The 16985-nt window shown below is 45.5% G+C and overlaps 1 protein-coding gene across 5 annotated transcripts in view; it reads left to right on the top strand.

Annotated features, from left to right (window-relative positions):
* LOC118390688 (homeobox protein cut-like 1) overlaps window positions 1–16985 on the top strand; it is a 215447-nt gene that overhangs the window by 99466 nt on the left and 98996 nt on the right. For all 5 annotated transcript variants that reach the window (XM_052529852.1, XM_052529850.1, XM_052529851.1 and 2 more), the window contains exons 4-5: window positions 8948–9026; window positions 15532–15669. In XM_052529852.1, the coding sequence (XP_052385812.1) occupies window positions 8948–9026; window positions 15532–15669 (217 nt within the window). The remainder of the gene's footprint in view (window positions 1–8947; window positions 9027–15531; window positions 15670–16985) is intronic.

The following is a 16985-nucleotide window of genomic DNA, read 5'->3' as shown; positions in this document are numbered from 1 at the left end:
AGCCATTTTAATTTATCTCCTCTGTGGATGAATAGGGCGATTGGCAAGGACAGGAGAAGTCCCTGACCTTCGAAGGCCCAACTTATCATCTCAGGAATTTGGTGCTTCCACTTTGTTTTCCATGAGCATCAGCTGGCTGAGAGATAACGGTGTTCCAGATCTCAGAAATGGCTCCTCATGTGAAAGCAGTAGTGTTGACTGCTTTATTAGGGAGCAAAACAAATTACTAAATGGAGACCCGGCGAGATTCAAAGTACAGATTGTCAGATACAGAGACACAGTACACAAGCATTTCAGCTCTCCCCATAGGGGGAAGGAGAGGGAAAAAGTCCATTTTTCTGCTCCCTCTGTTCCTTATACACAAGGCAGAGCATGAAGTGCGGCGCATTAGAATATATGAGATGCTCGAAGACTTCTGGAAGGCCTCAAGGGTTAGGGAGAGGAGCCAGGCAGCTTGATCTGTTTGGGTTGTTTCTCTTTCTTTCTTACTGTTTCAGCTTTTTACATTTTATTTGTGAAATGAGCGAGCGCTTCTTTTCCTGTCAGGAAATGAGAACACAATGGGGAGCAGAGCTCAGCACTCGGCACCCACAGGCCCATGTGGACACACACCACAGCAGGGGGGGGTTGACGGGAGGGAAGGAGGGCAGGAGAGCTCAATGGCACCCCCTCTTGGGGGGTGGGGGGGGGGATCTTTATACCATACCACCCCCCCACTGCAACTGTAGCCTCCCCCACCTACTCACACACACTTACACATGCATGCACGTAAACAAATTCTTTCCTGGTCTCCCTTGATGCTGTCCCTACTGTCACCAAAGCCTCAGAGGGAATCCATCCTTGCATGAAGTGTGATGTGTGAATGTGGTGTGTGACGCCACCGGGGGGTTCTCCGTCTCTCCCCGGACCATCTCTGCTTCTCCACGACACCACTCAGCCTATCCCAGATGCATTTTACAGCCACAGCAACTGTAGCTTGATGACGAACTGGCACTGTAAATGAAGAGGGAAGAACCAGCATCGAGTCAGTCAGTGGCGTGTAAAGAAATCAGGCGCTAAGGAACAGGGTTGTGTTGGTTACTTTCTAAATGTACTCCATTACGGTTAATAGTTACTTGTCCCAAAATGTTAAGAACTTTTCGATTACCCAAACTCAGTAATGTCATCTGCTTACTTTCCCCTTAAGAGGTGCAGGTTAGTAGCTGGAACAGCCACAAAGTCATAAAATCTGATTTAAACATAACCCCAACCACACTGCTAACCATATGTGTAACCCTAACCTTAAATTAAGACCAAAAAGTTACCAAAAAAGTTTGAACGTTTTTACAATGTAGCCAATTCTGACTTTGCAGCTGTTCCATCTAGAGGAAATTGATCAGTTCTACCATAAGGAGAAGACTCATCCCAATAAACGTCAAGAGGCATTAAGAGGGGAAAAAATTAATATTTCCAATTGAACGACCTCTTGCAGGATAAATCAATGTTAGAGTTTACATAGCCAACCATAAATGGATGTTGCATTTTACTTTGTGTTGGTTATGTAGGCTTCTTCTAACCCATTGTTTTCTACTTCAGATAATAATATGATTAGTCTGTATCTTTACATTAAAAAAACTGTCTGTCGGAGTCCCAGTCATTCCAATTCATTTAATACCCCTTGATCTTCAAGAATAGGACTTGGAAATATAGATTAGCCTAATTGTTTTACATGAGCATAACCCAAAAATGAAGAACTAATTATCCTACTCTGTTTATGATTTTGTTGTCATGGAGGGCTGATTGGGGCTGAAAAATATATGGTGCTATTGAAATGGCATGCTTTGAGCACTAGCGAAAAATGCTATTTGTATGTGGAAAACTAGATGCTCTCACTTGTGGTCTTCTTAAATGAAACTTGTTTTGACAGTATGGAGCACAATACCACGGGGGACTTTAGAAGGGAGGAACTCAAACTTTTATTCCATAGACTGGGATCTGCTCTATGAGGCTGTTGCAAGAGCGCGTTTTCACTGGCTGTCCACTGGGAGCGTATTCGTTAGGCTGATTCTGTTTGAAAACCTTTCTTAAATGGAAATGGGAGTTTTTTTAAAGTATCTGTAATCTGAAGACAATATTTTTGCTGGTAAAGTAACAGATTACAGTTAGTTTTTTGTAATCCCTTACATGTAATCGTTTACTCCCCAACCCTGAATGAGATTTAAATGTGAGTAAATTGTTAGTACGCAGTGTAGGGTATTATTTTATTTAAGGGCACACCGAATCAGTGTGCCACTTCCAAACCCCACAAAGCCTAGTCAGGCAACCGAATGCTACAGAGAGACCTTCAGGAGACGTGATGGCTGTGGCAGAGAGAGACACGTACAAAGTGGCATAGGAGTGGGACAAATGCAGGAAGTCACTACTGATTTTGCATAATTGCGGTGTAATTTTGGATGTCTGTCTCGTCGTAAGGGCACCGGGAGCCCAGGGAGAAGGCTGTGAAAGTTAAGTTGGCAGCTCGCACAGCGCTGTGATTAGCTCAACTCTCAGACAGTGTGTGTGTGTGTGTGTGTGTGTGTGTGTGTGTGTGTGTGTGTGTGTGTGTGTGTGTGTGTGTGTGTGTGTGTGTGTGTGTGTGTGTGTGTGTGTGTGTGTGTGTGTTAGCATAGGCATACAGTAAAAAGGGGAGACTGGGATGGGCCTCAACTTATATCAGGTTATTAAAAGTATGTTTTCAAAAGGATTCTGTGTGAATTGGGCGGCAGGTAGCCTGGTGGTTAGAGCATTGGGACAGTAACTGAAAAGGTTGCTGGATCAAATCCCTTAGCTGACAAGTTAAAAATCTGTTCAAATCTAATGTTATTTGTCACATACACATGGTTAGCAGATGTTAATGCGAGTGTAGTGAAATGCTTGTGCTTCTAGTTCCGACCATGCAGTAATATCTAACAAGTAATCTAACCTAACAATTTCACAACAGCTACCTTATACACGCAAGTGTAAAGGAATTAATAAGAATATGTACATCAAAATATATGATGGTATAGAGTACAGTATATACATATGAGATGAGTAATGTAGGGTATGTAAACATTATATAAAGTGGCATTGTTTAAAGTGGCTTGTGATACATTTATTAAATCAATTTTCCATTATTAAAGTGGCTAGAGATGAGTTAGTATGTTGGCAGCAGCCACTCAATGTTAGCGATGGCTGTTTAACAGTCTGATGGCCTTGAGATAGAAGCTGTTTTTCAGTCTCTCGGTCCCCACTTTGATGCACCTGTACTGACCTCACCTTCTGGATGATAGCGGGGTGAACAGGCAGTGGCTCGGGTGGTTGATGATCTTTTGGCCTTCCTGTAACATCGGGTGGTGTAGGTGTCCTGGAGGGCAGGTAGTTTGCCCCCAGTGATGCGTTGTGCAGACCTCACTACCCTCTGGAGAGCCTTACAGTTGTGGGAGCAGCAGTTGCCGTGTCGTCTGCAAACTTGATGATTGAGTTGGAGGCGTGCATGGCCACGCAGTCATGGGTGAACAGGGATTACAGGAGAGGGCTGAGAACGCACCCTTGTGGGGCACCAGTGTTGAGGATCAGCGGGGTGGAGATGTTGTTTCCTACCCTCACCACCTGGGGGCGGCCCGTCAGGACCGTTGTTCTGACCCTGAACAAAGCAGTTACCCAATGTTCCTCGGTAGGCCGTCATCTCAAATAGGAATTTGTTCTTAACTGACTTGCATAGTTAAATAAAGGTTACATTTAAAAAAAGTGTGTGATTGTGTAAAGACATACCTGCAACTGTTCTAGAACACACTCCTCTCTACCGTATCCTTGAGTCAGGTGTTCCTCCTGTATATGATTTAAGCTACGCTCTCTCCAACGCCTCCCGCCCCGATGGCACACAAAGAGAGGGGGTGACTGTGATGATGGCACAGGGTGGTGCTTGTTCTCTGATTTCCCTATGGCACTGACGCTGATTCCAGGCGACGCCCGATCTGCCCCAGAGGAGCAATGTGTCAGCCATCACAGACAATCAATGTGTGATGCCGTTTCGCTCCTCCATCCTATCCCAGCTCCACTCTTATGATGAGATCTTTAATGTTGTACGAGGTAAACGTAGGCTGTAATCACAGATCTAGGATCAGATTACCAAATACCCAATCCTCACCACCATTAGGGGGATTAGAAAACATCTGACCAGTGGTTAGAGGAACATCAACCTACTTCTAATGTAAGGCTACAGCAATGAGGAAAATTAGTAGAACTATATATCCATACTACGGTAGCTGCCTGCAAGTAGGCCTAGTGTGTTAGGCCCGCCATATGACAACCCCAGGTGACACCGAGATGAAGAGAGGGAGCTAGCTAGCTGTTTCCTGTTTCCTGTTTCCCTAGGAAGCCCAGAGGATGCTCTAAGTCACCGTCCTCTCAGACTATAATTCCCCGCTTAAAAGAAAGCTGCAAAGCCAGTAATCCCTCCTACCCAACACAAAAAGAAGCACACTCAAACACACACACACACATATATACTCTCTCTCCCCCGCACACGCACACCACTCCGGATCAGTTATCCACAGCTTAAAACCTGCTCTGCAATTAAGGGGTTAGGCCAGGTCACAGACAGAGACAAGCAGGCCAACGGTTTCCCCTGGCCCCTAAGCCGATGCCAAAGCCTTCCTTGTGTTTCATCTAGCTCCCGCTAGTGTCATTAGGCTAGCAACCACGTCTATTTTTAAGTTGTTCCAGCACCCCTAAAGAGTCCAGATGGTTCATTGGAGGTGTGTTATGCTATACCTGTGAGCTGGTCAGCTTTGGCGTCGGCCCAAATCTCGCCTTTTTAACACAAACGGACTAACACACACACATGCACACATGTACACACGCACACACAGAGGAATCATCTGTTTGTGTCTTTGTATGTGTGTGTGTGTGTGTGATCATTCAGAAGGCAGCACGGCCGGCGTTGCCAGATGCCCTCCCCTGTCAGAATGTGTATGGGACTGCATTGGAGAGAGAGGCAGATAATCTGCACTGAGCCATGGCCGCACAGGACCTTGGCACACACACACACACACACACACACACACACACACACACACACACACACACACACACACACACACACACACACACACACACACACACACACACACACACACACACACACACACACACACACACACACACACACACACACACACACACACACACACACACACACACACACACACACACACACACTCTCCAGGTGCCATCCATCCCATTACCTTACCTCTCTCTCCCTCCTCAACCCCCCAGTCACTATCTATCCCACTTCACCTTCTCCCCCTTTCTCTTCACTTTCAATGGAAAGCCAAAGAGGGAAGCAGCCTTTTCCTGACGATGTCTGGTGGATCCCTTTGCCCAGTAAGCAGGGAACATTAATTGCTCCATCTGCGATAGAGAGAAGGAGAGAAAGCGGGGAGAGGGAGGGAGGGAGGGAGGGGGAACTTGGGAACTTGGCGCTGCCTAGTTTGGATCCAGATGTTTTCCAGCAAAAGCCCATTTGAACATGTTTCATTTCTCTCTCCCATAGGAGCAAAGAGTGACTGGGGCTCACTGCCGTTTGTCAGTGGCAACTGCCTGCCTCGCTCCATAAATCAAAACCTCTAACAGAGTCTGGGCAGGAGACGTCCAAAACATTGTTTTTATTAGATTTCTCCTTTAGGAACCCACTGTTTGGTGTCTGTAAACACTGTAGTTCTGGACACTTTTAACTTTGTGTGTAAGTTGCTGACTTGCAGTTGCAGTTACTGTGCCACATCTTTTTGTGAATTTGAGCAAACACTGCCACCCTATGGGTTGGGAAGGAAAGTGTAAATGTTGGGGGGAGGTGGTATGTATGTGTGTGTGTTGGGGGAGGTGGTATGTATGCGTGTGTGTTGGGGGGAGGTGGTATGTATGCATGTGTGTTGGGGGAGGTGGTATGTATGCGTGTGTTGGGGGAGGTGGTATGTATGCGTGTGTTGGGGGAGGTGGTATGTATGTGTGTGTGTTGGGGGAGGTGGTATGTATGCGTGTGTTGGGGGAGGTGGTATGTATGTGTGTGTGTTGGGGGAGGTGGTATGTATGCGTGTGTGTTGGGGGGAGGTGGTATGTATGTGTGTGTGTGTGTTGGGGAGGTGGTATGTATGCATGTGTGTTGGGGGAGGTGGTATGCGTGTGTTGGGGGAGGTGGTATGTATGCGTGTGTGTTGGGGGAGGTGGTATGTATGCGTGTGTGTTGGGGGGAGGTGGTATGTATGCGTGTGTGTTGGGGGAGGTGGTATGTATGCGTGTGTGTTGGGGGAGGTGGTATGTATGCGTGTGTGTTGGAGGGAGGTGGTATGTATGTGTGTGTGTTGGGGGAGGTGGTATGTATGCGTGTGTGTTGGGGGAGGTGGTATGTATGTGTGTGTGTGTTGGGGGAGGGGGTATGTATGCGTGTCTGTTGGGGGAGGTGGTATGTATGTGTGTGTGTTGGGGGTGGTGGTATGTATGTGTGTGTGTGTTGGGGGGAGGTGGTATGTATGCGTGTGTTGGGGGAGGTGGTATGTATGCGTGTGTGTTGGGGGAGGTGGTATGTATGCATGTGTGTTGGGGGAGGTGGTATGTATGTGTGTGTGTTGGGGGGAGGTGGTATGTATGTGTGTGTTGGGGGGAGGTGGTATGTATGCGTGTGTGTTGGGGGGAGGTGGTATGTATGCGTGTGTGTTGGGGGGAGGTGGTATGTATGCGTGTGTGTTGGGGGGAGGTGGTATGTATGCGTGTGTGTTGGGGGAGGTGGTATGTATGTGTGTGTGTTGGGGGAGGTGGTATGTATGTGTGTGTGTTGGGGGGAGGTGGTATGTATGCATGTGTGTTGGGGGGAGGTGGTATGTATGTGTGTGTGTTGGGGGGAGGTGGTATGTATGCGTGTGTGTTGGGGGGAGGTGGATGGGACAAATGGAACTCCTTTCCTCTTTGGTTGGTCTAAGTGTGTGTGCTTTTAGTCCAAAAAACACTTGAAGTAGATCCTGGCTGACTGACACTAGCAGTGTGGTACAGTAGCTCTCCCCTGCTTCCCCCTCTCTCCCCTCCTCCCATCCCCTCCTCTACCCAGGGATGACCCAGTTAGCTGGCTTTGGCCCAGTTCAGAGGCGATGCCAGGACTGGCTGGCTGGCTGCTCACACTCCCAGAGCAGTGGAGGAACGCACAGTCAGGCCTGGACTGGGCTCTCAGGAGACACCACAGACACACACAACACACACGCACACGCTACCTCTGGGCTGCTCGGTGCAACCTCAACAACAGCCACACACATGAAGACTCTGAACCCCACAGTAGGTAGGCCCACTGTCTATCAGCTCATGTAGCTAGGCCAATGAGACACCTTTCTTACTCTTATACACTGCAGGTAGAAGTCTGAAAGTGGATTAAAAAAGTACTTTACTATGGTAGTTTACCTAGGCCAAATGGTGAGTATCTTGAAAAGGAAGAACAGTACAGTTGGTCATTTTGACGACCAATACGTCTTGTTGAATAAAGGTTATACTGTATTATTTTTCTCTGAAGAGTGGTATTAGATCCAAATTACTTACATTGGCCATCTATACATTAGGAAATGATTTTATTGACAGTGCATGATTGCGAGGTGGTGTAATGTATAGAGCACAGCTCTGGCTTTAAGGATTTAGCATGCTTATGTGTGTGTGTTAGATCGTATAAAACGGGTGTGTGATGGTGTACATAGAGTACTCACCACTAATATAGTTGCTTCCACGTGACTGAAAGCTGATCCAAAATGCATCAACGCGTGGGGGGTTATAATAGTGTGAGAGGGCCGATGCATTACGTCTGTCACATGACCCAAAGATGGTGTTTAACCAACCATCCACCAACCAACCACGCAATTTAAAAAGGCTTGGACAAAAGCCTCGCCAGCTGTTGCCCAGTGTGGTACTGAGGGCCAGAGAGGGTTCAGGGAAGAGTCATCTGTGGCCTGCATTTTTCCTCCTCTCCCTATCTCTCCAAGGGCCAAGGATGAATATGGTACAGTATTTGACTGTATGTCCAAAGTGTGTTTTCTTTCTTTTAGACGATATTTGAGAGGCAATCTGGAATGGATGTTGAGCCACACAGACTGTTGCTGTTGTGTTCTATCCTGATTCATGAAGTACTTTTGCAACATCTATAATGTTTAGTTTTATGGGCGGGTATTTGTGATGTATAGTGTTGGTTTGGAGCTAAAAATAACCATTTTTGAAACCTCTAAATCATAAATCTGTGATTTTTGAGCCATGTGCAGTACATTGTAGTTAATGTAAAAGCAATGCTGTATCATATCACCTGCGTACTACAGAAATGTCATGACTATAGAAGAAGACCTCTTCCACAGCTCTATACTCCTGTACTTGATTGTTGAGGAACTTCAAGCAAGGTCTGTTGTGCCTCTTGGCCCAACCCCAAATCACGTCACCTTCTTCATGACTCATTGGTTAGCTGCCTTGGTGCTTTCCAGTTTTAGGAGAGCTCTGTCTGCCCAGCCCACAGCAGTGAAGCACTCAGTGCCCATGATTAACTGAGAGGGTTGGAAGCTCAATCTCTTTTAGCAGGTTGTTACTAAATTACATTAATGAAATTACTATTCATGTGTTTTTAAGACTGAAATTCTGTGGTCAATAGATCTGTGTGGGTATCGTAGCACTAATAGATCTGAAAATGTTTAAAATGAATACATTTTTATATAAACCAGATTCATGTTGAACTACATTGGATATGTGACTATTTGTCCTATAAAATGAGATTAATCTTGATGGAATGAATAGTATAGGGAAGATGATGCCAAAGTATAAAAGCCTTTATAAGCCGGAAAATGTGATTATGATTGTTGGGGTGTTGTCTGAAAAAAATGTATCATCTCGACTATCTCTCTCTTTTCTTAACCAATCTCTCCATCTCTCCTTTCAGATCGACGCAGTGAGTAAAAGAAGTAAGGAGTCAGAGGCTGCCTTCCTAAACGTGTACAAGAGATTCATCGATGTCCCAGGTAAGTCTCATCACAACTGTGTATGCGAGGCACCGTAAACACATCGGTCATGTTTATGAGGCACATGTCTCTGGCGCCACATATATGTGCATACACAGACAGGTTCCTGATGACTTCTCTTGGTGTTCCTGAGACAATGTGCGTCCAGGAGCCCTGTGAGTGCCGAGCGGTAGGGAAATTGGGAAGGGATTGGGAGCAGGGCATACACTGTGATTTAAACATCTACCAGCCACACAGATTTCTTACCAGCCAAAAATATTTTTGGGGAATAAAATTTACACCAACAAAACATTTAAAAACGGATGAGTATGCTTTGCAATGTTTCTAGAACATAGCGTGCATTACTAGTAAGAAGTAACTAATATATATTTATGCAATAAAGCCAGATAGGGTGTGGTAAATTACCAATTTACCACTGCTAAGTGCCTGGACTCAGGTCTATTGGCCATATATCACAACCCCCCGAGGTGCCTTATTGCTATTATAAACTGGTTACCAAAGTGATTAGAGAAATAAAAATGTAAGTTTGTCATATCTGTGGCATACGGTCTGATATATCACGGCTGTCAGCCAATCAGCATTCAGGGCTCAAACCACCCAGTTCATAATGAATAATTACGTTTTTGTGACCTGATATAACCAAAATAACACATTAGACAAATTTCACCTTCCCCTTTAAAGGCAGGAGGATACCGTGGTATCAGGACTCAGTCATGTCTGTGCCTGTTAGATTGAGTCTGACTAGTAGAAGCGTTGTCTTCTCTTCCCTAGCATTTGAAACTCTAACATAGACAAACAACATAGCTTGTGAACAAAACAATGTAAATAGCCAAGAAACACAAGGACAACGTCTCACTTCAGTAGACTTTCGTTTAAAGTAAATTAGATAAACTTTTACTTAGCTCTTCACGTGTGCACAGCACCCAGCCAGGCAGTGTTGCAGCGCAGGGTGGAATAGGCTATATAGGATTCATAGTTCTTCGATTTTGTTGCGTTTCATTTACCACCTATGAAGCAAAATGGCGGAAATACTTTGAAAACGGCTACTGCAGCTTTTATTTGACTATAAATGACTATTTGACTATTTTCTTTTCACAAATGCGAGTGAAATGCGTGCACTATGGAGCCCTGACCAACCTCCAATGTGGCTGGTGAAATACACATCTTACCCGCCAAAATCTACCTGCAGGTGGCGGTTGTTCATTTTAGGTCCTGATGGAGAGTACATTGATGATTTCAACACACCGACAGACACACAGTCACTGCTAACACCAGTGTTGTTGTCCATGGAGATCTCCTGGCCAATGGTTTTTCCACCTAACTGAAGCACTAGAGGACTTGGATAGGCTGACTAATAGTGGAAACAGACAGTCAGCAGTGGAGGTTGACTGGACTGGAGTGTGTGTTTGTCTGTGACCGACTGAGCTTTTTGAGCTGACTCGATCCTGTGTGTGTGGCTGTGTGTGTGTCTTCCTGTGTGTGTGCAGCTGGCTGTCTGTCTGAAACACATTTCCTCCTTGGTGAACCTTATGGACACACACATGCGAACAGACACACATAGAGGCCTGTAGGAGCAAGCATGCTGGCCTGGGGAACCACGTAGTACATGCGTAAATTACTGCTTTTGTGTTTTGGAGATCCCAGACACACACACACACACAGCTCAAAGCCTGCCAAGACAGAGGAGCAGCACCTAGAGACCTCTTTGCCTTGGCTCTCTTACGTGGTGTGTGTGTTGTCTGCCTGTGTGGGAAAATTTAGGAATGTCTGTATTATCATTGTAATCTGCATCCTGTCCATTCTCGTCTCCATGTCTGAGGATGAGAGATCACTACTCCACTGATTATCTCACAGATGTGTTTGTGATCACACAGACCTAGCGTCAGTGTGTCCACCCTTTTGAGCTCTTTTGAACACACCAAGGAAAATACATGCACCTTACCTCACTCTCATCCTGATGACACTTTGCAATAAAATGTCAAAGTTGACAGGTGTCTCCACCCGTCTGCCCTCTAGCCTTCTCATGCAACCTTTGGAAATATTCACACCGTTCTCACAGACAGCCTAGTGTTCTGCAGCAGGCTGGACTGGCTGCACTGAGCAGTTGGCACTGTCTCACTCCTTCTGCTCAGAACACACACACATGCCCATCCAGACAGGGCTGGTGCCACCGCCTGTCTAGTGAAGGGACAATCTCCTGGTTAGAAGTCCAGGGAGGACATGGAGAGAAAGATTCCATGTGACACACACTGTAGTTCATCTGTTCTGGAGAGAGCAGCAGTAGAGTGGTAGGACCTGGGACTAGGCCCACAGAGACAGGCTATGTTGTCCAGTACTGTGACAGCAGTCATCATCACCCTAATGTCACAGTACGACCTTCTCTCCTGTCAGTTTGTTTAATCATATGGGGTATTCAAAGCACACATAACAAGAGAGTATCATCCTAACTAATATAATACAAAATTAAATGGGACTGAAAGATGAGATCCATTATAACCCTTCAAGGATGTTGGTCTAGTGTTACTTTTTATGACAAGAAATTAAAGTACATTTTAAATTAAAAAAGGTATTTGTCAGCAGGTAACAGTGAAATGCTTACTTAAGAGATTTTCCAACAGAGTTAAAGATAAACAAGCAAATCAAAAATAGAAATAGTGTACACAGTGAATAACGAATAACAATGACGAGTAAAAAATAACCAGGGTGTATATACAGGGTGTATCAGCAGCGAGTCAATGTGCAGGGGTACGAGGTAATTGATGTAGATAGTGTATGTACATATAGGTAGGTGTGAAGTGACTAGGCAATAGGATAGGTAATAGACAGTTGTGTGTGTGTGTGGTGTCAGTACACATGTGTGCTCATGTTGTGTGTATGTGTCGGGGTGTCAGTATGTGGAGTCTGGGTAGAGTTCAGTGTGTGTGTGTTTAGAGTCAGCGCAGGAGAGTGTATGTGTTTCACAATCAAATAGTGATTTATGAGAAACGTAACATGGGAACAGGCTGTCCAAGGCTAGATCTTTCAGAATATTAGATTACACTGTGTATGACGCAGGGTGTCAGAACTCAGGACAACAAAGTTGACATAATGGGCCTTTGATAATGCTGTTGTGTCCTCAATGGCTTGTCTGGTGTTGGAGAATGTATCGCTTCTCCCTCCAAGGGTGTGTGTGTGTGTGTGTGTGTGTGTGTGTGTGTGTGTGTGTGTGTGTGTGTGTGTGTGTGTGTGTGTGTGTGTGTGTGTGTGTGTGTACTCCGCACACAGAGGAGAATAGAGGCGCTGGATGTCTTTCATCTCTAAGATCAGACCTCTTCCCCCTCCTTCTCTTCTGCTGTTTCCAGACTGCCTTAAATATGCTCTCATACGCTTGTACACTGACGGTACAAAACATTAAGAACACCTTCCAAATATAGAGTTGCACCCCCTTTTGCCCTCGGAACAGCCTCAATTTGTCAGGACATGAACTCTACAAGGTGTCGAAAGTGTTCCACAGTTGTGTCAAGTTATCTGGATGTCCTTTGCGTGGTGGACCATTCTTGATACACACGGAAACCAGCAGCGTTGCAGTTCTTGACACAAACCGGTGCGCATCTACCATCATATCCCGTTCAAAGGCACTTAAATATTTTGTCTTACCCATTCAGCTTTCACCTGGAGTCACCTGGTCAGACTGTCATGGAAAGAGCAGGTGTTCCAAATGTCTACTCACCCTCGCCCTCTTCGTCTCTTTTTTTTTTATCTCCCTCTTTCTTTCCCTCTCTAGTCTCTATCACTTTTCATATCCCTCCTCTTCCTCCCCCTTCCTCCTAGCTTCCTCCTCCTATTCTCTTTCTCTCGGGGCCAGGGGGTCTAATGTAATCATATGATTATATAATTAACCCAGCTGTCTCATTAAAGAAAATCAACTGGAATTGGGGCATAATTAGTCATACGCCAATTAGTGACCGTGTCAATGCCGGGCACTGATGAGGCCAGGGCTGGCAAGACTGGCAGCGCCCAACCTGGAGGGTGGGGAGGACTCAGTGTTAGAACACCCTGCCAGTCTCCACATCCCAACCCCTCCCTATCCATCACTTACTCATTACCATCACAATCTCTGACCTTGACTCAAAAGAGGACCACAATCAGTCATAGACTTTTTCCTGTCATCCGCAATGTGTTTTACTGTTTTTGATTAATTAAATTATTCAATATGTACATCAATACATCTACAGTTTTCACCACTGTGGGTTGTGTCTATGCTGTACTACTATTGGATAGATACTGTACAGTCTGTTTACAGGAATGTATTGTTCTCCCATGAGTCATCATCATTGTCCAGAAACCTAGGTAGCTCCCCTCTTCTTATCTCTCTTTTCCTCTCTCAGTCATTGTCCCTGCCTCTCTCTCTCTCATGCCCTTTTGCTTTTCCTCTCCCTCTTACTCTCTTTTCCTCTCTTCCTCTCCTTTGTCTGGGCTGTGTGTGTGGTGACAACAGCAGCGCTGTCTCAGCTCTCCAGCTTTGCTCTGTGCGAATGGGGGCAGCTATACATAGCTCTGCTGCTCTGGCACCCAACACAGACACACTCAGACACACAGAAGTCATCAGTCAGCCTCGCGTGACTCGCCCTGGCCACTCAGTCACAACCAGGCACAGAGACACAAAACCCCACTCTAGACCTTACTGTTGCAGTGCATGGAAGTATGTTGGAATGGAGTGAGGGGTAGAGGTTAGAGACTGACTGAATGGGTGTGATCTCCTCAGTGAACTGATCTTCAAAACATGTAACACTACTAGCTACATACACATCAAGCTGTTGAACTTTGAAGATCTGCTCTGATGTTAGACATGCTTGGTAATACAGTGGGGCAAAAAAGTATTTAGTCAGTCACCAATTGTGCAAGTTCTCCCACTTAAAAATATGAGAGAGGCCTGTAATTTTCATAATGGGTACACTTCAACTATGACAGACAAAATGAGAAAACAAAATCCAGAAAATCACATTGTAGGATTTTTAATGAATTTATTTGCAAATTATGGTGGAAAATAATTATTTGGTCACCTACAAACAAGCAAGATTTCTGGCTCTCACAGACCTGTAACTTCTTCTTTAAGAGGCTCCTCTTTCCTCCACTCATTACCTGTATTAATGGCACCTGTTTGAACTTGTTATCAATATAAAAGACACCTGTCCACAACCTCAAACAGTCACACTCCGAACTCCAATATGGCCAAGACCAAAGAGCTGGGAAGACTGAATATGCAATAGGTAAGCAGCTTGGTTTGAAGAAATCAACTGTGGAAGCAATTATTAGGAAATGGAAGACATACAACACCACTGATAATCTCCCTCGATCTGGGGCTCCACGCAAGATCTCACCCCGTGGGGTCAAAATGATCACAAGAACGGTGAGCAAAAATCCCAGAACCACACGGGGGGACCTAGTGAATGACCTGCATATAGCTGGGTTACAAAGCAACAAAGCCTACTATCAGTAACACACTATGCTGCCAGGGACTCAAATGCTGCAGTGCCGGACGTGTCCCCCTGCTTAAGCCAATACATGTCCAGGCCCGTCTGAAGTTTGCTAGAGAGCATTTTGGATGATCCAGAAGAAGATTGGGAGAATGTCAGATGGTCAGATGCAATCAAAATATAACTTTTGGTAAAAACTCAACTCGTCGTGTTTGGAGGACAAAGAATGCTGAGTTGCATCCAAAGAACACCATACCTACTGTGAAGCATGGGGGTGGAAACATCATGCTTTGGGGCTGTTTTTCTGCAAAGGGACCAGGACGATTGATCCGTGTAAAGGAAAGAATGAATGGGGCCATGTATCGTGAGATTTTGAGTGAAAACCTCCTTCCATCAGCAAGGGCATTGAAGATGGCTGGGTCTTTCAGCATGACAATGATCCCAAACACACCGCCCGGGCAACGAAGGAGTGGCTTCGTAAGAAGCATATCAAGGTCCTGGAGTGGCCTAGCCAGTCTCCAGATCTCAACCTCATAGAACATTTTTGGAGGGAGTTGAAAAGTCCATGTTGCCCAGCAACAGCCCCAAAACATCACTGCTTCAGAGGAGATCTGCATGGAGGAATGGGCCAAAATACCAGCAACAGTGTGTGAAAACCTTGTGAAGACTTACAGAAAACATTTGACCTCTGTCATTGCCAACAAAGGGTATATAACAAAGTATTGAGATAAACTTTTGTTATTGACCAAATACTTTATTTTCCACCATCATTTGCAAATAAATTCATTAAAAATCCTACAATGTGATTTTCTGGATTTGTTTTGCCTCATTATGTCTGTCATAGTTTAAGTGTGCCTATGATGAAAATTACAGGCCTCTCAGCTTTTTAAGTGGGAGAACTTGCACAATTGGTGGCTGACTAACTAGTTTTTTGCCCCACTGTATATATGTGCAGAAAAAAAATCTGTGATAAGTAATTAGTCTATAGTAATTAGTGATGTCTGGTGATTAGTAACAAGTAGTGCCCTTTCCTTGTCCCCTCCTATCAGACCCTGTGTCGGCCCTGGAGGCTGCCCAGCAGCTACAGCTGAAGGTCCAGAGGATGCACGACATCGAAACGGAGAACCAGAAGCTCCGCGAGACGCTGGAGGGCTACACCCAGGAGATCGCTGAGGTCAAGAACCACGGTGAGGCTGAGACACATGCTCTTTCTGAACCTATCCTGGACCAGTGTAATCGACCCAGTTTGAACCCATAGTCCACAATAAATTGTTGGCTTGCTGAGCTAAAGCCCTAGGTATTAGCTCAGGGTGCTAACACAAGTGTTCAGGTCCCAGACAACCTCATCCACTGAAACGCTTCCACTACACCACCACAGAGAGCTAGGCTAAGACTCCCATTGGGAGATTCATCAATGCTTAGCCGTCTTTAAAAGGGATGAAACTCCTCAACGGTCTGGTTGAAAGTATAGTAAAAGTATATGTGCAATGTTAGCAGTTGTAAGAAGATTTCATCTGTCATGTGGATACCGTTTCAAGAGCCGATGTCCGTGGAGTTACATCAAACGCTGTAAAATAGCTAACATCTAACATCAAATTAGTGGAGCAGCGGAGTCAGCCCAAAGTCATTCCATAACCCCGAAATATAGATCATTTTTTAATAAAGGCTCTCCTCCTCCATAGCCATCTTTATGAGAAAGTATCCCCTGGGCAGTATTTTCAGATGAATCCCATTGTATAGGCCTCTAAAGCCTTCACTGCTTTTTCTCTTTTCAGAAAGGCAGGGAAAAGAAGGGGAGGAGAAGAGGGGATAGAGGGAGGAGGAGGGTAGGGGGGCCTGCCCTCTCTGTCTTTGGAATTCCCCTCCCACCAAGAGCTAATTGACCCAGCTCAATAGCGGCAATATTTTATTTTGCCATTGATTTTTCCTCTCTTTCTCCCCTCCCCCTCCCCACCGTGCCCCGGCTAAGCTGCAGATCTTCTACCTCAGTGACGGAGGAGAGGAGAATCCCCCTCTCTCTCATTCTCTCTCCTCCGTCCCGCTCTTCCTTCCTCTCTCTCTCTCATCCCGGCCAGCCAAGGCCATTGATCCCCTGCAACCTAAATGTTTAAAGTTCAATTTAATAGTTAAGCGGGAAAAGGGCTCAGAGGGGACTCATCGCCATTGATTATGTGTCAGGGCTGAAATGTTGGAGTTTAAATCACCGCAGAGGAGGAGGAGAGAGCGAGGGCATCAGTGAGTGAGCGAGAGAAAAAAAAGAACAAGACAAGTAAGAAGTGGGGGAAACCTGAGAGCTCTCAGTCAGTAATACAAGTGGGCTGTGCCAATGCACACAGTGGAGTGGAGCCCTGTTCCTCCTACTCCATCTTACTTGGAGAATCCCTCTGTCAGTGTAACTTACAATCCAGACTTAGAAGGATGATGTGCAGGATCCTTATGTGGTACCTAATATCATGTTGGTACTCTGGTTTATTTCTTTCCTGTTATCGTATCACTGACTGAC

The sequence above is a fragment of the Oncorhynchus keta genome, chromosome 11 (assembly GCF_023373465.1).
Source record: "Oncorhynchus keta strain PuntledgeMale-10-30-2019 chromosome 11, Oket_V2, whole genome shotgun sequence".
Taxonomy (NCBI): Eukaryota; Metazoa; Chordata; class Actinopteri; order Salmoniformes; family Salmonidae; genus Oncorhynchus; species Oncorhynchus keta.
This window is presented reverse-complemented; position numbering and strand designations above follow the sequence as displayed.